General features: G+C 29.6%; 4 protein-coding genes across 5 annotated transcripts; all 4 read left to right on the top strand.

The window, feature by feature from the left end:
* Positions 1-714: 714 nt before the first annotated feature.
* LOC123291974 (polycomb protein eed) lies at positions 715-3,359 on the top strand. Of its 2 annotated transcripts, none has more exons than XM_044872466.1 (5): positions 715-858; positions 918-1,054; positions 2,046-2,217; positions 2,298-2,990; positions 3,118-3,359. In XM_044872466.1, exons 1-5 carry the CDS (start codon positions 784-786, stop codon positions 3,316-3,318), a joined length of 1,278 nt encoding a protein of 425 aa, XP_044728401.1. In that variant the 5' UTR covers positions 715-783; the 3' UTR covers positions 3,319-3,359. The 2 variants fall into 2 exon arrangements, with proteins under 2 accessions (XP_044728401.1, XP_044728400.1); XM_044872465.1 differs by having other exon boundaries at positions 715-861.
* A 379-nt stretch (positions 3,360-3,738) lies between these two features.
* Positions 3,739-7,166, top strand: LOC123291991. Its single transcript, XM_044872488.1, has 6 exons — positions 3,739-3,885; positions 4,403-4,915; positions 5,092-5,250; positions 5,324-5,551; positions 5,859-6,316; positions 6,994-7,166. The coding sequence occupies exons 1-6, from the start codon at positions 3,832-3,834 to the stop codon at positions 7,061-7,063; spliced, it is 1,482 nt and encodes a 493-aa protein (XP_044728423.1). The 5' UTR covers positions 3,739-3,831; the 3' UTR covers positions 7,064-7,166.
* A 1,878-nt stretch (positions 7,167-9,044) lies between these two features.
* LOC123291625 (odorant receptor Or1-like) lies at positions 9,045-11,113 on the top strand. Its single transcript, XM_044871975.1, has 6 exons — positions 9,045-9,317; positions 9,743-9,852; positions 9,896-9,995; positions 10,080-10,184; positions 10,824-10,979; positions 11,057-11,113. The coding sequence occupies exons 1-6, from the start codon at positions 9,045-9,047 to the stop codon at positions 11,111-11,113; spliced, it is 801 nt and encodes a 266-aa protein (XP_044727910.1).
* Positions 11,114-12,881: 1,768 nt separating this feature from the next.
* LOC123291990 (serine/threonine-protein kinase CG17528) lies at positions 12,882-21,121 on the top strand. The gene is made up of 8 exons (XM_044872487.1): positions 12,882-13,277; positions 14,574-14,673; positions 14,745-15,023; positions 18,422-18,693; positions 18,847-19,013; positions 19,359-19,450; positions 19,515-19,635; positions 20,027-21,121. The coding sequence occupies exons 1-8, from the start codon at positions 12,961-12,963 to the stop codon at positions 20,572-20,574; spliced, it is 1,896 nt and encodes a 631-aa protein (XP_044728422.1). The 5' UTR covers positions 12,882-12,960; the 3' UTR covers positions 20,575-21,121.
* The last annotated feature ends 393 nt before the right edge of the window (positions 21,122-21,514 follow it).

Below are 21,514 nucleotides of genomic sequence, written 5' to 3'. Positions count from 1 at the left end.
TGTAATATATGCTTTACAATTTATAAAATAACCACAACCACTAAAAAACTTTTAACAAAAAGAAAACCGACTTCAAAAGAAAAAGTTTTCCAAAACAAATTAATATGCACTAAAAAGTAAAAAAATAACGATAATACATATAATGTAGTTAAAATTATTGTTATTTTTGGAGTCGGTGTTAGCCAAGCTAATGTAGCAAACTGTTCTGTCAGAGTTGTTTCCTTGGCTGACACCGACTCCAAAAGTAACAATAATTTTAACTACATTATATGTATTATCGTTTTTTTTTTTACTTTTTAGTGCATATTAATTTGTTTTGGAAAAGTTTTTCTTTTGAAGTCGGTTGTTTTTTTTTTTTAAAGTTTTTTTATTTTGTGTTTTTTAGTGAATACACTAATTAGTTACTAAAAAAAGAATCATCGAAATCGGTTGGCTTGATATTCGTTCTCTTGTCATGCATACTTAATGCAAATTTAAGACTTTTATGGTTTTCTCATGGATGCCGTTATCAGAACTAGACCAAAATGGGACCACACGGGAAGCACCAGCTTTCAAACAGATAAAGAATCATCAAAATCGGTTCATACAGTCAAAAGTTCTGAGGTAACAAACATACAAAAAAAAAAAATACAGTCGAATTGATAACCTCCTCCGTTTTTGTTTGAAGTCGGTTAAAAACTGTAGAAATAGTTCATAAGCAGATACATATAACAGCGTTTGATATACAATACAAAGTTGTTTTTAAAAAATTTATATGAATTTTTTTTTTGTGTATAAACTAAAATGAAAAATAAAGTAATAAAAAATTCAATGTTTAATTTGGAATTATCAACAAACACCGAAGATTCTGCTGATGAAGTGGTAAACAAACGTCAAACTATTTCGAATACTTTTTATAAAAACAAATTAAAATTTAGGATGAAACATCAAGTATTGGAAGTACTTCAACAACTGATAATACATCCCGAAGTGAAACACCAACTATAAAAGGGCGTAAAGGACGACGAGGGCGTAGAAAAGTACAAAAAATTCAAAAACCACCATACAAATACACGTAAATTTTAACTTTTTTAACCTTATTTATTATAAATAAAAAAAACCGCCAAATAAGATCGAAATCAGACGAAAATGTTGTTTATTTTGAAACAAACGACAATTTTCTGAGATATTGAAGAAATTGCTCTCCCCCTCATAAACGATTTTATTAGTTAACAACCAAATTTTTGCGATTTTACTTTTGAAAAAATTTGGAAAATAATAAATTTTTGTGAGATATTCCATTTAAGCCACCAACTATCCGACTATATTTTATAGCTTAGCAGGGATTGCCAGTTATTTGTTAATTAATTGAAATAAGTGTCCTTAGTTTTTGGAACAAGTAATTGGTCTTTTCTTACTGAACGGAAGCTAGCAAATTTATTCTCCTCTCAAGAATATACGAAACTTCCTGTACATCATTAAAAATTTGAAAAACTCAAATATAATTGAAAATAATAATTTATATAAAGTTTATACTAAAATAATAATAAATTTTAAAAAGGTTCAAGTCTCTAAAGTGGTGAAAATCTCATTCATAGGGACTCTAACTAAGGAAAACTGAAGCTAGCAGACAATTTTAAAAATTCGTGTAAAGTCATTTGCCTTGTACCCTAACAATTTTCATTAAAATGGATTAATTATTTACTAAAAAAGAATTCCTGAACGTTTAAACTTTTTTTAACGACCACAACCCTTTTTGTAGGGACTTTAAGTATGGAATATAGGGATGCATGAAAATTCCTTAGAAGGTACCACTCAGAGGGCTTGTACCCTAACAATTTTCATTAAAATGGATTAATTATTTACTAAAAAAGAATTACTGAACGTTTAAACTTTTTTAACGACCACAACCCTTTTTGTAGGGACTTTAAGTATGGAATATAGGGATGCATGAAAATTCCTTAGAAGGTACCACTCAGAGGCCTTGTACCCTAACAATTTGATTGATATCAAATGAAGTCTTAATATTGAAATCGTGGAAGTTGCAAACTATTTTTTATTTTTAGATGTAGCATTAAAGAAGATCATGGTCAACCATTGTTTGGGGCTCAATTCAATCACCATTTAAAAGATGGACAGCCCTTAATATTTGCTGCTGTTGGTAGTAATCGAGTATCAATATACGAATGTCCAGAAGAAAATGGCATCAAACTGTTACAATGCTATGCCGATCCAGATGTATCCTTTATATAAAAAATCAAGTTTTTTTTTTTTTTTAATTAAAGTTTCGTTTTATTTTTCTTAATTAAAACTCTTAGTTAGATGAAAATTATTACACATGCGCTTGGTCTTACGATGATGATAACGGAAAACCATTACTCGCAGTAGCTGGTTCTCGTGGGATCATACGAATTTTAACACCGGCCACAATGTCATGCGCCCGGCATTATATTGGCCATGGACATGCGATAAACGAATTGAAATTTCATCCACGCGATCCAAATTTATTACTATCTGTGTCAAAAGATCATGCTTTACGTTTATGGAACATCAAAACTGATGTATGTATTGTAATATTTGGTGGCGTTGAAGGACATCGTGATGAAGTGTTAAGTGCTGATTTTGATATGCGCGGTGAACGTATTATGTCATGTGGAATGGATCATTCGTTAAAATTGTGGCGTTTAGATAAAGAAGTTACAAAAGCAGCGATAGCTGATTCATATAAATGGGTGTCAGGTCGCAGTTCTCGTCCATTTAATACGTTAAAGGAACATTTTCCAGATTTCTCTACTCGTGATATACACAGAAATTATGTGGATTGTGTTCGTTGGCTAGGTGATTTCGTTTTAAGTAAATCGTGTGAAAATTGTATTGTATGTTGGAAACCAGGTCGTTTAGAAGATAATGAACTAAGGTCTGGAGAAACTGCTACACATATCATACATCGTTTTGAATATAAAGAATGTGAAATATGGTTTGTAAGATTTGCTATGGATTTTTGGCAAAAGGTAAATTGTTATTTCATTACGTTATGAATAAAATATTATTTCTTTATTAGGATAGGAAATCAGGCTATTACACCGTTAGCTGCTTTGAAAAGATCCCCTAAAGCGTTTTTTTTATTCTAAATTTCAGATATTGGCATTGGGAAATCAAGCTGGTAAAACATATGTATGGGAATTAACCGCTTCAGAACCTGGTGCCTTACAATATGCTACATTGCAGCATCCACGATGTACAGCTGCAATTCGTCAAACTAGTTTAAGTCGTGAAGCATCAGTATTAATATGCGCATGTGACGATGGTACCCTTTGGAGGTGGGATAAACAACTATAAACATATTTTTAAAGTGTTTTGTTAAAATTGTTAATTTAAAAAAAAATTCATCATTAATAAAAAATTTTTTATAAAAAATATTTTATACTTTTGCACTAAGGGTGGTAGAGATAGGAACATTTGACCTTAAATATCTCAAAAACTGTTACAGAACAATACACTACAGAACTTTGTGCCCCTTTTTTACATATTTTAAGCAGCATGTTAAAAACTACCTTCAACCAATTTCGCCGAAAGCTATTTCCCATAAGAATTCTGCAGTCTCCTTTAATGAAACACTCACATAAAATTATTGTACTAATATGAAAATAAAAATTTGAATCAACCACAAAAATTTCTGAAATACAGTTTATAAAAATAGTTAGCCATGCAATTTTGAAGTTTGTTACCGTGATCGTCATATATTTTGTTTATTTCTATATAGGAAGATAATGGTAAAAGAACAGTAGATTAATGAATGTTTAATTATTTATTATTCAGAATATTTCATTTTATTATTGATTGTTTTGAAGTATGGAAGAAAAGCAATCATCACAAATTATGGGATCAATACCTCAGCAACCACAGGTAAATAATTTAGGAATAATTTAGGATTCGATATAAAATGGTTACCATAAAAACATTTGTATTTCATGGTTTTTCTACATATCATATTTTATTTTATTTAAAAATATAGTTGGGTGAGAAAATGGATTACCATATATTTCTATTTCCCAATTCTTAGAAGGGAACACTCCAAATTTGTATACCTTGTATATGAAATATACCAAGGTATACTAAGTTTGGTTCCAAGTTTGTAACGCTTAAAAATATTGATGCTATGAACAAAATTTTGGTATAGGCGTTCATAAAATCACATAATTAGTCCATTTCCGGTTGTCTGTCTGTCTGTCGTCTGTCCGCCTGTCATCACGATTACTCAAAAACGAAAAGATATCAAGCTGAAATTTTTATAGCGTGCTGAGAATGTAAAAAGTGAAGTCGAGTTCGTAAAAGAGCAACATGGGTCAATTGGGTCTTGGGTCCGTAGGAGAGATACACTATAATCTTTTCTAAAACGCTTTTATTATTCATCTCCTAAAAGGTAATGTCGTCTACTACTGCAATATCAAGTCCAGATGTTTCATCGTCATTTATAAATGGAATGATCCATTCTCGATCAATTCGAAAACAGCGTGGTATATTTACCACATCAAATACTTTAGCACGAAGTGGTACTCAATCTTGGTGGGGTCAAAATGAACATCAATCAGGACTCGAAAGTGGTGATCATGAACATGTGCCTAATTATCGAGGGCAATTTATACAAAATCGTAATCGAATAGCTGAAAATGAAATAAATCATACTGCTCAATTAGCATCTATGTCGTCACCACCAACCGATCCTCTAGCGATTCCCACAGAAGATGCAACCGAAGAAAATAATGAAAATTCTATCGAATCAACATCTACATCAACTGCTGTACAATCACCATTTGTTGAAAATGCAGAAAATTTAATTGGAAACTATCAAGTGAATCCATTCGATGGTAGTTTAGTCAAAATTGTACACCATAATACCGTCGATGGAAATGTTGTTAAAGAGGATTTTGATGGGGTATAATTTTTATCAGAAACATTATTTATTATTCTAGTTTGTTTTTTAATTTATTTAACACACTTTTGTAACCTTGAAATTGAATTCCAATATAACTCCGAAATCGATATATTTTCTTCAAAATTTTTACTTTTAATTTATAATTTGAAACAAAAAGTTTATAAAATCATTTTAAGGTTGAGAAAGTTGACCTAAAAACAAAACACGAAAATAATGGGATTGAATGCCGAGATTTATCAACAGACATTGATAGTGATAGCTTAATACAAACTGATCAAAATTGTCGTCGAAAATATAGAAAACGTAAATTTCGTGATCCAAATTATAATGATGAGGTAATGAATTTTTTATAAAATAATGACATGTTTCTATTTTCGAAATCAATTTCATCTGAAAAATTCGTATTAGGAATATGTACACAATAATTCGAATGTGAAGCATGCAGCTGGTATACCGAAACCAACAGGTGATAAAGCCGAGGAAGTGTTAAAAGCAGCAAAGTCTTTATTTTCAAAACGTACCAGAACTTTATATCACTGGTTATATCCGTCCACATCAAAATTAGAATTAAAAAACATTGTTGTATCTGCATGGGACACATTACAAGAATCCGAAAAACATTTTTACATTTCACAGGTAATAATCAAACTAAATTTATTAAAATGAAGAGTATTCCAAGGTATTAAATCTATTAAAAAATTAACATTGCGGAAAATTTAAAAAAATTTGACGCCCTAGGTACTTACCTCACGCGTCTAAGCTTAAATCCAGCACTGCCTTCATCCAGTCAAAAAATAATTGATATTTCAAAACAATCTTCAAGTCAGCCAGCTTAAATTGTGATTTGAGTTATATCAAGCACGTGTATAACTTCGAGTAAATGTTCTTCGAGTACTATACTACAAACGGGGAAACAAATTTATGAACTTTTTTCGAATTACAGGTTTTAGGTCGATTTGGTTTTCCAGCATCGAATTTGATGGTAAATCCACAAATTGGTGGTTTACAAGGTATGCCTACTGATCATTTACGTAGTGCCTTCGCAATGGGTGCTCCTGGATTTACAACAAATGGTATCAATGGGAATCCGGGAAGTGATGTACAAGATATAACCACAAAACGTGTTGTGGAAGAACTATTAGCAAATAGTGCTGAAAGTGATCCAGAATGGAATCTACGATCCAACAATGGTGGTAATAACATTGAAAGTTTTGAAGAGACAAGACGTAAGCGTCGAAAATATGTGAAATCTGGTCGATTATCTTCCCCGAATGAAAGTATTGAACATAATGAAAATAGTATGGGGTATCCGGGTGTTGAGAATGAGGAAAATAATCCTTTAAATTTGGATGATGATTTTCAAAATGATCCAGAGTTGAGTCGAGAATTAGCTACATTCAAGTAATTTTTTTTTTAAATTTAAAATCTTTTATAACACTACTTTTACTTTTAAAAGTTTGGGGCAAAACTGACAAAAGATATGCGGCTACAATTAATTTTTTTGTAATAACTTTACCAGCGTTCTTTAAAGTTTGGGAAGAGAAACTGCAGCAAATTTTCTAAATTATAGCCTGTTACTTCGTCGGTTATCCATACAATAACAGTTTAATCTATTAACCGCTCTGTTAATGTTACAAGTGCGCGAACTTTGCGCTGTCTTCATATTTTTTTACATGATTGACTATAAAAACATATTTAAAACAGTCTCCTTCACTAGTTCTAGTTCGTGTACCATTTTCTATTTGAAATACTTACGTGCGATTCTACCATACCAAAATCTTTGACCTTGCCTTAAATATCTCATTGGCTTTACTGACTTACTGACTTCGATAGCAGACTAAAGAAGTTTCAATCATACAATAATTTTTTCTATATTGCTTACTTGAAAATTTTAAAATAATATTTTTATTTGCGAAGCATGTTTTAGCAATGAAAAAGGTTAATGCTGTACTACATTGGGGGTGGCTAGCTTCTAATTGGATTCCACGTACTATAGTGATTTAATCGTGTCAATGAAGGGGAGCCTTTTGTCTAAATATTCAAACTTATGCAAATAATCCCTTTTTTAAAACTTACAGGACAACCGTTAGTGTGATGGACGCAAATAATGGTGAAAGTGATGAATTGATACAAATCGTACAAATTTAATATAGTGATTCTGTATGGAATTTCATAATAACTTATCTTCTACTTTCTAAACTCTTATTTATTTGACGATTTGCTATGATGAACCTAAACTGAACTAATTTGTATTAACTTAAACTCAATTAATTTGTTTATTTACAGTTATTATTATAATATTTGTTAGAATGCTAATCAATTTATTAATTCCGAAATTAATATGTTGAATATTTTTCTAAATTTATTTTTTCTCGATTTTGCTAATTTGTTAAATAGATTTTGTGTTCTACAAAATGTTCATATTATTTTCTTTATCTTCTACGATACATTTTTTCAAAAATAAATATGTTGCTTTGTTGTTTAAAGTGTGTTTATATTAAAATTAATAATGTATTCTATTAAGCAAATTTTGTAGTTTGAAGAAATTACAGCAATGAGTGTGATTTGCATAAGAGATCCGACCCATTTTTCGGGTTAAAATACTGATCATGCTCACTTAGTTGACATGAATTGATGCAATATCATCTGTTTCGACTATCTGTATAAAATATTTGTTTATTTCTTGAAGATGGGTGTGTTATTATGTTGTTGGTGAACTTTAATAAAGTTAAGATGAGGGGTTGAAATTATTAAATTTTATATGAATATAATATCTTCTGATAGGAGCTAGTAATAACGCTAGATTGTGTTAGCTCAACCCCACACGGATTATATTTATTAGTCTTTTGGGGTTGTTAGTTTACAATGATTTTTGTTTTTCTTTATTATAATATTACCTTTACGCGCGGAATTTGGGAAGTAATGATAGATTTGATGTATTAATTGCAATATCGTATTTTTTGTATGTAGATATAAATGGAAATTTCCAATAAAATAAATCTTTTAAATTTAGGAAGCTATTAAATATTTATATTAAAATCATATTTTTAATTAATTTAATATTCTCTTTGTCACCATACTCTAAAATATTTAAAAAAATATTTTAGGAATTGAATGATTAAATTTCATTAATTATTCAACATTTTTAATTACTTTTTAATTATTCTTGAGCAATATAAAACCGTATTGACACGAAATAACTACATTATTATTTAGTTCAGTTAAGAAGAAAAACGAAATGAAAGAAAATAATTTAAGTGGAATACAATCATTTTCATTTAACATACGCTTATTACAATTATTTGGAACATGGCCGTATATAACATCAAATATAAATCAGTCTAATTATATAAAAATTAAGGCATATATTTATTGGCAAACATTTACTATTGGTTTCTTTTTCATTTTATACATGATCACGGAATTTATTACAATGGTTATGGTAACTACATATTACATTTATAAATGCTGTAAATTCACAAGCTGATCGGTACACACATCGCTGCATTGAAGTTAATTTACTGCCGATTAGCCTTTTGCAATGATTGTTAAAATAATAGTAATAGTAGATAAATTTCTTTCTGGTCGTTTATAGAAAGAAATAAGATCTTTTGTTTAAAATTGCCGACCAAAATTTCACTTGGCCAAGGCGTTAATCCAAAATTCAGTAGTCAGGTATTAACATCATAAAATGAATTGTAAATTCAGAGAAACGGAAGTTACACCCTATTATAGTTAGGTACTTTTTAGTAGTAAAAACATCAACTCCGATTTTACAGGCAGGGAATAACTCGTCCTAGCTCACAATTCATATGCCACTGATCTTGTAATAAATACTTAAATCATATTTTCCTGCTATTTATAAAATATATATTTTAAATTTTAGGTATGGGGAGATTTAGCAGCTATGGCTGAGGCATCTTTCTTATTTTTAACTCATTGTGCTCAAATTTGTAAAATATATTTTATGCTCTTTTACTCAAAACGATTATATCGATTATTACAATATTTAAATATCGATATATTTCAACCAAAATCAGAGAAACAAAAGTCTATATTCAACATATATTTAACTCGTGTCATATTTAATACAAAATTATTCATGTGGTTGTATATGTCGGGATGTACAATGTACTCAATATTTCCATTTTTGGATAAGAAAGGTGATGAAAGAAAATTACCTTATCGAATCTGGTACCCATTTGATATACATGAATCATTAATAAGATATATATTAACTTACGCATACCAAACGATTAGTGTTGTAAATAATGCTGTGCATAATGCGGCAATTGATACAATCATTTCTGGCCTAATGGTCCATATTTGTGCTCAATTAGCGTTGTTACAGAATGAAATTGAAAATTTAAAAATACTTATTAATGAACTAATGAAATTAAAGGTAAAAATATTTAATGAATAAAAATAATATGAGTATGAATCAACAATGAGAAATTGCGTATATAGATTATAAGAAAAAATTTCCAATAGTTTGCATTAAAACAAACTTGCAATAATAAATCGGAAACTGAAAATTTCGAATAAATTTTAATAGCTTGAAACGAATTTTTCGCGAAAATTAAAGAAAATTTTTTTAAATCTCTTTAGATGGTTTTTTGCTACATTAATTCCAATTCAAAATTTTGAATAAAATTTAAATAGGTATGAATAAATCTTTTTTAATTTGCACTTGATTTCCAAGTGTTTTCAAGAGGAAATCGATTGAAATTTTTTACTAGAGCGTGGGTCAGATGCACTACATTCTACCGCCCTATTTTGTTCCCGCTCACATGCAAACATTTGAATTAGAAACTTAAATATTTTTAGGCCACAAATCACACAAAATTTACAGCTAAAAGAATTGAATTTACAAGTCGATGCGTTCATTGTATTTTTCACCATAGAAAAATTAAAGAGTTAAGTATTGTTTTAATGAAGTTTCTTACGAGTATAGAAAATTATTAAAAAGAAATATTATAGGTTTTTAAATGAAACAGAATCAATTTTTACGTTTGGAATATTTGCACAGTTTTCTGCAAGTATTTTAATACTGTGTATCACTGCATTACAATTAACTATTGTGAGTATAACTTTATATCGTAGCGTGGGTTTTTGAATTTTAATATATTAGTTTTTGTAACTTTCACTTTTTATTTGTGTATAGGTTGCGCCGTTTACATTTGAGTTTTTCGCTTTCATTACATATTTAATATGTATGCTAAGTCAAATATTTTTATATTGTTGGTATGGAAATGAAATTATACATCATGTAAGGAAAAATCTCAAACAAAATTATAGATCTAGAAGTTCCACTTTTAAAAGTTTCATTAAGTTTTGTTTATAACAAATCTAATAAGAATTAAATAATGGCAAAATCCACAAAAAATATATTTTAAGGTTTTCTCACACTTCATCTAAATTGGCAAATAGTTCTGATTTTGAGTTAAAAAATGTTTAAATAAAGTTGAAGCGATTTGATAACGCTTGCGCAAATGACATTTTCGACAGTAAATAACGTTTGTACAGGCCAGCCCAGGCGTTAAAAAAAATCAAATACAGTGGGCCAGGATAATCCGACAAACGTTTTGCAAGCGTGGTGTTGAATTATCGAATTTATCGAACTATAGAGTACTGCCACAAAACTCCTGTAGCCCGGAACTTTTTGAAAAATAATACCTTATAATCCGAAAAATTACATATAAAAGTAACGTGATATAATATCACTGCATCGAATAGAATAAATAAAACGAGGAAATAAAGTTACTTAATAATACTTGAATTTTCGATGGAGTGGCATTATTGATCGGATTGTTAAGCCACTGTTTTGAATTTCTGGATCTTAAAATATAAATTAAAAATGATTACAGGCAATGCATATAAACTAACGATGGCATTTTTATTTGATTAGAGTTTATCATTACCGAACACTGTTTATGAAACAAATTGGTATGAATCGGATAAAAACTATAAAAAATATGTTGAATTTCTAATATTCCATACACAACGGCCATTAAAATTACGTGTTGGAAGATTTTTTACGTTATCATTACACACTTTTATGGCGGTAGGTTTTTTGAATAAAAATATCAATTTCAAAACAGTTTATTATGTTAAACATTGTTACATGTTTTTTAATTATAGATATTAAGAAACTCTTATTCTTATTTTGCGGTTTTAAATCAAATGCAAAATAATTAAATGTGTTTAGACTACGCGACTGTGTACGAGTAGTTCACATTATTTTGAGTTGCAATTTGGTAGAACTGAGCGTCATATTCATGGATCTTAAAGAAAAAATGAACTATCGATATATGCTGTGCTGGTATTTACTAATCGCTTTATAATTTAGCAAAGCACGCATACATTAATCGTATATATATCACCTAGGGAGTAAAAGTAAAGAATGCCTCAGATCATCATGTTCATTGTAGCCCGAGGCGAAGCCGAGGGTGACAAATATGAGATCTGAGACATTCTTTACTTGCTCCCGTGGTGTGTCTATACTATTTTTCTCTCCAGCGGAGGCGGAAAGCGGCATCTTCGTTCTGCACAGTGGATAGAAAGTTGACACTTTCTGCACTGAGGTGAGAAAATATATGTTTTTCTATCATCAAGCGAACAAATAATATGGCTCATTAGTTGTTACCGGTTGGTTTAGTATAAATATTTGTAGTAATTTTATAAGCGATTTATTCTACATATTCTGCAAAAATAAATATCTGTAGATACAAATTGTGTTATTTTTTATTTCCTCTTTATGGTCCACAATTTATTGAGATTTGATTCGTTAATTACTGCTTTTCTGCAATGCAATTATATGAATTTAATACATTATAAGAGTTTAACCCATTTTTTTTTTCAGTTTGTTAAAATATTATAGTACATAATATTCAAAGGTTAATAAAAAAAAATTGTAAAAACAAATAATTGACTGAGTTAATTGTTGAAATACCATGTATAGACAGTGTTTATTACTCGGTCATATTAAACATACATACATGTAACACGTATATATAGCCATAACATACATACTATACAATTTGCGCTCTCACGGGTAAACAGTGATGTTTACGAAAAAATAATTCAAACAAAAGTTGTTCATTTTTGTATATGAAACATTTTTTACATTTAAATTTTTGTTCTATCTCTAACGGTTACTAGATGGGTCCCACGGACCCAAGACCCAATTGACCTATGTTGGCCATTTACGAACTCGACCTCACTTTTTACGTATTGAGTAGGCTGTAAAATTTTCAGCTTGATATCTCTTTTCGTTTTTGAGTTATCGTGATGACAGACGGACAGACACACGGAAATGGACTAATGAAGTTACAAACTTGGGACTAAACTTAATATACTATGTATATTTCATATACATGGTATTAAGAGTTTGCTTGAATATTCTTCTTTACTCACTAGCGAATAATTGTTAATTCATTTTTATACGGTTAATGCACTAGTTAATGGTTAAAATGAAGTTTAAATCCTCATGTTTTGTTTAATATAATTGAGACTTTAGAAGTTAGTTGCACATTTCAAGTGAGTTACAAATGATGTGTCAGTTCTGAATTCTGTCAAGTGTCATTAAAAATCAGGAAATATGAGTAAAGCCGCATAAGGAATTCAATGAGTAATAATCATATACTTTGTTTTATTGTATATACCAAAGAGTATATACATTACTATATACATACCATTTGTGTATGCATTTCTAGCATTTATTGTTATAGGTTAGAATTATAACACCGAATTACATCAAGTTTACATTCGAAAATTTACACTTACCGAGTGTTTTCTTTAAAAAAAATAATGAATCAAATGAAAAATTAAGATTTTTTTAAGAATAAAAAAAAAATGTACAATTTTATTTAACAATCGATGCATAACGAACACATTTTTGACATATTTTTCTTCTTAAAGTAAGGTAAATTGGTTTTGCTTGGGTGGGTTTCATCAATTTATTTGATACGTGTTTATAATTCCTCAAAATCGGTTTTTTTTTATTGTGAAAAACCGGTGTGTGTGTAGTGTGATTTTTTGTGAAAATGACTACAAATAATATAAAATGTTTGGAAGTGGAGAATAATGGGAGTATATCATCAACTTCATGTAATAGTATTACATCGGTATCGGATGTAGATAATTTAGAAAATGATATAACTGAATTAAATATACAAAAAAATAATACAACAAGAAAAAAATCAACAGTAAATTCTGCGACATCAGATAAAACACCACCCTCTGGTGGGGGTGGTGTTATATCTAATACTTTGCAACGGAAAGCGAAGCGAGTACGTTTTTATCGGAATGGTGATAAGTTTTTTGGTGGTGTTGTTATTCCCGTTATGCAGGAACGTTATAGGTTTGTATATAATTTTTTGTATTTAAATACAACTATGTAGGGATAGTTTTACCCAATCGCGATAATTTCAATTATTGGGGAGTATCGAGGATTGTTATTCAAAATCGCTTAATTTCCAAAAGGATTTTTGATAAATGACCCAAAGGAAGCATTTTAACTCACTGAAATATAAGCTTTAATCTCTCTAAGAGCCCTATCCAGTGCCTGCAAATAAATTATATAAAGAAAACATTAATGTAAAATTCAAATTATTTGTTTGATACCTTTGTTGATTTTTGGTTTTGTGCCGGTTTCAAGCTCTTTATTTTTAATGTTTTAATGAGATATTGAAAATGCTCTTGTTTAATTATTTTATTGGGGTCAACGAAATTTAGTTTTCGAGCTGGGAAGAGCAGTGAGAGCTTTTGGGTGCTCGTGGCAAAAAGATGCATTTGTGGAAATAAATCTTTTCTGGAACTTAGAATACTTAGTTTGAAATTCAGAAAAAGAATATGTGAATTGAATATATGTTGAAGAAGTGCCTTTTAGCAGTGTAAACTTCCCAGCTACATTTCTTGCCCCTTTATGTAAATATTAAATATGTTCAATAACCTAAAAATACAAAATACCTCTATAGACAAAGAAATAAAGCACTAAAAACGGGTCAGCTATCGACTTTGTGAGCAGTAAGATGGATCGGGATGCGGTTTTTTGCAAACTTTGTGATCAAAAGCGATGAAATAGAAATGAAAAGCTGGTAACCAAATATCGATGGAAATGAGACTAATCTTGTTACTCGGAGGTATTCGTGGCCGTTGAACTCGAATATCACAACAAAAATGTCACATCTTCTCTTGGAGTTTTACGAGAATACGTAACATATTTCATCGAAACTTGTTACACGAGGGTTTTCGGGGCCGCTAAACATGAATATCACTACGAAAATGGCCCCAAGGTATCTGATGCCCAGAACGGACAGTATACACCTCTCCTCTTGAAGTTTTAAGAGAATATGTAGCGTATTTCGCTCCTTTCGTCTGTCCTGGACACCAGGCACCTCGGGGACCAATTCGTAGTGATATTCGTGTGCAGCCGAGATTAGATTATCCATTTTTTTGTAGACGGCCTCATGAAAAGACACAAATGCTAATAATTAAAAAATCTAATGAACCAATAAAACCATATAATAATAAGAATCTAGTGAAGGGAAAATATGAGTGATGGAGCTCTGCTACCCACAAATTTTATTATTAAAGAAAAAAGCGCTATTTTTGCTTATTTGATTATCCTCTCTAAAAAATTTCCGGTTGATTTTAGGTCATTTGACAGTTTAACAGCAGATTTAACACGAACATTAGTCGATCATGTAAATTTACCAAGTGGAGTTCGTTCAATTTATAATATGGATGGTAGAAAGGTAATTTCAATCACCGTTAAACATTTGAAGTAATTAAATAAACATTACCAAATGACATTTTTTTTAAAAAGGTTTCTTCGTTGGACGATTTAGAAGATGGTAAGGCGTATGTATGCCTTGGTAAAGGTGAAACGTTTAAACGTTTAGATTACAACAAATTATCGACATCCATGCGTAAATCAGTGTCAGCTGGATCAAAAACAAGTACACGATCATCGTCAATCACATCGTCATCGTATGAAAAATCATTAAACCATCAATCATCGTTACCCCGAATTAATACATCACAATCGGATTGTGTCCGTCCGCGAATTGTAACACTAATACGTAATGGTATTAAACCACGAAAGGTAAAATATGCATTTATGTTTAAAATTTATAATAAAATTTCGATTTATGCAGTCCATGGTTACTTTTAATTTACGATAAATATTTTAGAAAAAATTGACATAATTTTTAATCATTTTTAAAATGCTAAGTATTAAATAGTGAACGTTTAGGCCAGGACTAAGCTAACTTTTATTCACAAGGTTCACTCACATTGTTGATAGCGAAATCCTGTTGCTGATAAACAGCTTTAAAACACAAAAATTCGGTTCATAGGACGGTTTTTTTTTAATTCCTATGTATATAGCTCACTAAAATATAACAATTTTCGTGTTTTTGTAATTAATTTAATTTAATTAATTTTGATATTGTGTTTAAAAGTCTGATTTACCTCGTACAAGGAGCTTTATCCAAATCCAGAAAAGTTTACATTAATAATATTCGATGATTTATTTAATTAGTTCGTCATATTGCACACAACCGCAGCTATTATTATAAACTTTAACGCACATTTGAAGGAATTAAATTTTAAAATTAAATTATTTACCTTTGTCATTAAAATTTCATGTGAAATAACATTTTTATCAGTTGTTAGTGTTTTCAAACTGGAATACTATTTCTTTTTGTGTATACTTTCTTGTGTATATGTCGCAACTAACTAGCTTAATTAGCCTTTCGTTTAACAGCCTAACCTTTTTACTAAACGGCTCCGTTTAACTAGCGGCCTGAATGATATTCAGTCGTAGCATCTAATACAAAATTTAATGAACTGGCTGGCTGATGCTCAGGGCCATTCGTACAAAAGAATGGCCATTTGCCGAGCAATATAATGGCTCGAAATATTGATCTTTGAAAAATATTTTGTGATTTCGGGAACGTCTGTATGTCTGGTACAATATTTGTCTCAGAGAAAATTTACTGAATGACTTGTATTGTATTTTTAAAGACTCATCTAAAATAACAGCTTATAATCACCTTAGTGAAAAATTTCATCTTTCATTTTAGTCATAAGGAAAACACAAAAAGTAATTCAGTGACTTTGCTGCTCAGGCGAATAATACGCTAAATATAAGCTCCCGAAAAGTTAAATTTTTGTCTATGTTTGAATTTTGATATCTTATATTTCAAAAATTGTGTTTGAATGAATTGAAAAAATGTTTGAATTTTTTGATAGTTGGTGATTGCGTAATTAATTACTAAACGGGGCCGCGGGGATGATTAGAATCCACAGTTTCAGAAACTTTTACCAAAATTCATTTTTACAAGCATTTGTTTAATATTGTTTTTTCTAGAATCTGATAAAGTTACGTCATTTGAATCGTCTAATTTAATTTAGACGCATACGTAATTACGTAAATAAGTAATAATGATTTATCAAATTTTATTTTAGTAATCCTTTATATGTCATAAAATTTATTGTCATTATTTCAAAATTTTTTTAAGTATTGTGTAAGAAACTAAAGTACATAAATGGGGGTCGGTTGGTCTTATTCATTATTTATTGTTATAATTTTTATGCTTTATATAATAATTGATTAAAAATATTCCAAGTTCAAATATAAACATTGCATTGTTTAAATATTTTCTTATGATAATAAAATAGAAAAAAAAATTATAATAAACATACGAAAAATAGAAATAGTTCCTTTTCGTCTGTTTAATTGAAACTAGTTAGCTCCTACGTGGTTTTGAAAGTTTTGTTTATATGTAATGGTGCAATTAAATATTTGTGAAAAAGTAATGACTTGGTTGCGTAAGGTGCGATTTCAGTGTTTAGTGCTATACCTTATGTTTTCCTTAAGGAATCTTTCTTTTTTATATCCTATGTTTTAAAGGATAAAAAATTCATCGTTTGAAATTATAGCCGATTGACTCCTTACTTTATTTGTCACGATCGTATTCAGCGCTTTTTTATACCATAGATATATATATATTTAGGTATACTAAGTTTGTCTCTAGTTTGTAACGCTTAAATCCGTCGCTTCATATGCCGTCACTTACCCTTCTTTTGTTCACAATTTCGTCGAAATCACATTAACCTCTAAAATTATCAGTGTTTCTCTACTAAATTATGCATGTATAAACAAACTTATACATAAAAACCTTCCTCTTGAATCACTCTATCTGATAGAAAAACAGCATCAAAATCCGTTACATAGTTTTAAAGATCTAAGCATACATAGGGACATAGGGACAGGAAGTGACTTTGTTTTATACTATGTATTGATAACTAAAGAAAAAAAGAGAAAAATAGTTCTAACATTTTAAAAAGGCTCAGTACCTTTAGTATTTAAATAACATTTTTAATATCAACATTCACGCTTTAATTTTATTAATTAAAAAAATTTTAATTATCAATTACCTATTAATAATATTTTTTAATATGGTTAATTTGTAATTTCCTGTTGATAATAATTTTATTATTTTTTGCTTGTCCATGGATATTAATGCTTATATATAGTCCAAAAGCTGGTGACACATTTTGAGCACAAATTTGACCCATCTAGTTACATTGCTTAAACGTATCGTCTATAATAGTTTTATCGGGAATGATTAGTCTCACTGGGATTCACAGGTGGGGCAGGTACTGCGCCAGGTAAACGTAAAGTATCAATAACAAGCGTAATATATGAACCGCAGATCATTTGCAGTTTCGAAATATTGCTCATGGACACCGAACCAGACCATCCCAATGATATTGCTCAAAATAGTAAAAAGAGACAAAAAAAAAAAAAAAAAAAACGAAAAAAATCGGTAATTTGTATTCCCCATTGTAAGTTTCTGTTTTAATATTTGTTAAGAGATAAATATATTTTCTTTTATTAGTGGTCCTTATCTTTTACAATATAATTTTATATACAGTCACGTATTTGCATAAATATTTAATTATTGTGTGCAAATAACGTAAATAAGACTACCTCTGTATAAGATAACAAACGTTAATGAAAAATTAAAATTAATATTAGTTTTAATAATATGAGCTGAATGTTATTTGTTCGAATGATAGAGAGTTTGATATACAGCGGTCAAAAATTTTGCCCCGCTCGGTAGTGGGCTTTCGAGAAAATGTTTCGGACAAAAGTTGTTGGTATTTTATGAGAAACATTTAGGTTATTTACAGGATTTGTTCTATCTCTAACAGTTTGCTAACAATTTGATCTCTCTGAACCGTAGTTATAGATAGAGCAAAACATATAGATTAAGAAAACGTTTCTCTTAACAAAACTAACAACTATTGAAACAGTTTTCTTGTTCGCCAGCCCAAAATCTTTAATGTGGACGAAAAAATTACTTTATAAAAACAACGTTATAGTGGGGAGAGTACTGTTAATAACCTTGTACAGAGATCTAGTCAAATCGGATATTTAAAAAAAATAATTTGGTATAAATTTTTCTAAGACATATTTTTTTTTTTTGGTAGGTTTTAAGATTATTATTAAACAAACGTAATGCAGCAAATATGGATCAAGCATTAGCATCAATCACAGATGCTGTTCGATTAGATTCGGGTGCTGTTCGCCGTGTATTCACATTGGCTGGTACTCCTGTGCAAACATTATCACAATTCTTTGAGAATGATGATGTATTCTTTGTATATGGTAATGAACGTTACAGTCAAGATGATTTCGAATTGGAATTTGAAGAGAGTAAAGCTATTCAACAGTATAAGAAAACACCTGTATTGAAACATAGGTATGTTTTATCTTATTCTGTTCAGAGTGTGGTGAAGTAGTTCTCAATCAAAAGTTTAAAGTAATATTTCGAAAAGATTCTGCGACATCGTTTCCAAAAAACTCTAATAAAGTTTTGTGATGATTTACAATTAATTTTAGATATTTGTTATAGATCTGGCCCAAAACCAAAAATGCCAAAGAAAACACACAATATTAGAAATGATATTATAAATACTGATGATGGAAATTCTTTGTTAACACAACTAAGTAAAGAAAATGATATTCCATTACCACCGAATTTACGTGCTAAATATAACGTTGGAAGAACCATTGGTGATGGTATGTAGATTATTTACTTATAACGAGTCTGTTATATTATTAAAGTTGTTATGAAAGTGGGAGGGGGAAGGAACGAATTAACTTAACATTAAAAAAATTTTTTAATTTTTAATTGATGAAAATATATACAGTGAATCTTGGTTAAGTGGGACCTGGATGAATGAAAAACCTCCCTAACTGGAACTCATGCTGAGGTGCCAATACTTTGGTAGTGAATCTCTGTTAGTGAGACGAAGCAAACCTCTATGTCCAGGATTCGTTCTTTCAGTTTAATCGTCATAGCAACCTCTATAACTGAGACAGCGAGTGAATTTTATATGCATATATTCATTGAATTTTTTCTAGGTAATTTTGCTGTTGTTCGAGTATGTAAAGATAAACAAAGTGGGCAAGAATTTGCATTAAAAATTATCGATAAATCAAAATGTAAAGGAAAGGTAATAAATTTTTAAAGGAAATATTTTTATTCACGTATTTAACATGTGGTTTTTGTCTATTTAGGAGGATATGGTTGAAAATGAAGTACGAATTTTAAGACAAGTCAATCATCCACGAATTATGTCACTAATAGAAGAACAAGATACTAGAAATATGTTATATTTAGTGGTTGAATTAGTAAAAGGTTAGTGTATTTTTTCGTCTTCATCTTTTATAACAAATAAAGTAGTGATTTTTTATCATAACATAAAAGTTATTTTTACCAAAAACTCATACTAAAAATCTATCATCTAAATGATTTTGTGTTTTCGAACTTAAATTACCTTATTCTACTTTTGAAAAATTCTCGACAATTTTTCTTTAAGTTTAAAGTACGAAGCGGCTAATAATCATAACGTAGTACCTAATTATTATTAATTCCACTTTATGTAAGAAACTTCTTTTTGTAAAATTTTTGAAGTTATACTTCTTTAAGCTTTACCGAAGAAGTGTAACTTCTCACGCACGTACATAAGCACACACATTTTATTTTTTGTATACCGCCACAACATTTGTAGATTTGCATTTTTTTACAGGTGGTGATTTATTCGATGCAATTACTGTTGCACAAACTTTTTCCGAGGATCAAGCTGCATTAATGATCAGTCATCTAGCATCTGCTTTAGCGTATTTACACAATATGAATATTGTACATCGAGATGTAAAACCAGAAAATCTATTAGTTGAATTGGAAGGTGATCGTGTTAAATGTTTAAAGTTAGGTGATTTTGGTTTAGCATGTGAAGTTCAGGGTCCTTTATATACAGTATGTGGTACACCTACATATGTTGCCCCAGAAATTTTAGCTGAAACAGGGTATGGATTAAAAATCGACGTATGGGCAGCTGGTGTCATATTATATATTTTATTGTGTGGCTTTCCTCCATTTATTAGTACGGATAATGATCAAGATAAATTATTTGATGCAATTTTGTTAGGTCAATATGAATTTCCTGATGATTATTGGTCTGAGGTATCACCGTTAGCGAAAGAATTAATTCAACATATGTTACAATTAACACCAAGTTTACGATTCAGTGCAGAGGATGTATTAGATCATCCATGGTTAGCGACTAGAAGTTAATTTTTAATTTTCAACTTTCTTCAAACAATTTTTCTAATTTTTTTTTTATCGTCTATTTCGCACCGTTTTTAAGTTATACTATAAACAAGGTTAGTCATATATTTAAGATCAGATTGAGGGTAGGATTCTAAAATTAATTTCGTGAGAGTTAATACGCAAAAGTACGGGTGAAGCGTATAATCATGTCCAAAGTCTCACTAAATAATCCTTATTTTAAAAAGTTTCCACTATAAATATGTGACAAATTTCATTGCATGATTTTCCCATTTTTGTATTTAATTGCTTAAGAAGCCAAAGAATCATTACTTTTAGGATTATTATTTATATTTCGGATTATCTATTAATTTTCATAGCACTCGCTCATTTTATGTTATTATAAGATAAAGAAGAAAGTGATATATGACAAATGAAATAGTTCTAAACTCAAAATGTGTGCTTTATAGTGAAGGAAAGAGTTGACTCATTAATCAGTGATTAAACATATTCACTATATTGAACATTACATTGAACAGATACTTTCTTTTTTGACAATGAGTGAAATTTTGATTATCACACACTTATAACAATAAGTAGAATCTTCTCGCCGAATTTAAAGATATAGTAAATAACAAAAAACCTTCTTCGTTTTTGAAAAAGAGCAATTAGTGATCAATTACAGTTAAAAGCATTCATTATTGAAGAAAAAGCTTAAATTACAATTTTTAAGAATATAAAATCTGTAAATAATTTTTCCTAATTTATATTATCATTGTAAATATAAATAAATCAATAAATCCAAGAATTTAATCTACAATAGAGAAACTTACATTACATGATACATTTTAAAAATTAGAATTCCCTTAATATTAGTATAATTATAACTGTATAGAATAAACTTGAAACTATTCAAACAATCGACGAATATATTTGCCGACAATTAAAAAATTATTAACTACTTTCA

This window comes from Chrysoperla carnea, chromosome 2 (genome assembly GCF_905475395.1).
Source record: "Chrysoperla carnea chromosome 2, inChrCarn1.1, whole genome shotgun sequence".
NCBI classification, from domain to species: Eukaryota; Metazoa; Arthropoda; class Insecta; order Neuroptera; family Chrysopidae; genus Chrysoperla; species Chrysoperla carnea.
This window is presented reverse-complemented; position numbering and strand designations above follow the sequence as displayed.

Excerpts from the sequence above, each read along its gene's own strand:
- LOC123291974 (XM_044872465.1), top strand. The coding sequence starts at position 784 with ATGAAAAATAAAGTAATAAAAAATTCAATGTTTAATTTGGAATTATCA. Across the intron at positions 862-917 it reads AAGATTCTGCTGATGAAGTG|GATGAAACATCAAGTATTGG; the intron begins GTAAACAAACGT and ends ATTAAAATTTAG. Across the intron at positions 1,055-2,045 it reads AAACCACCATACAAATACAC|ATGTAGCATTAAAGAAGATC; the intron begins GTAAATTTTAAC and ends TTTTATTTTTAG.
- LOC123291991 (XM_044872488.1), top strand. The coding sequence starts at position 3,832 with ATGGAAGAAAAGCAATCATCACAAATTATGGGATCAATACCTCAGCAA. Across the intron at positions 5,251-5,323 it reads ATCCAAATTATAATGATGAG|GAATATGTACACAATAATTC; the intron begins GTAATGAATTTT and ends AATTCGTATTAG. Across the intron at positions 6,317-6,993 it reads CGAGAATTAGCTACATTCAA|GACAACCGTTAGTGTGATGG; the intron begins GTAATTTTTTTT and ends TAAAACTTACAG.
- LOC123291625 (XM_044871975.1), top strand. The coding sequence starts at position 9,045 with ATGTACTCAATATTTCCATTTTTGGATAAGAAAGGTGATGAAAGAAAA. Across the intron at positions 10,185-10,823 it reads GAAATGAAATTATACATCAT|AGTTTATCATTACCGAACAC; the intron begins GTAAGGAAAAAT and ends TTATTTGATTAG. Across the intron at positions 10,980-11,056 it reads CATTACACACTTTTATGGCG|ATATTAAGAAACTCTTATTC; the intron begins GTAGGTTTTTTG and ends TTTTAATTATAG.
- LOC123291990 (XM_044872487.1), top strand. The coding sequence starts at position 12,961 with ATGACTACAAATAATATAAAATGTTTGGAAGTGGAGAATAATGGGAGT. Across the intron at positions 14,674-14,744 it reads ATAATATGGATGGTAGAAAG|GTTTCTTCGTTGGACGATTT; the intron begins GTAATTTCAATC and ends TTTTTTAAAAAG. Across the intron at positions 19,014-19,358 it reads TGGAAGAACCATTGGTGATG|GTAATTTTGCTGTTGTTCGA; the intron begins GTATGTAGATTA and ends AATTTTTTCTAG.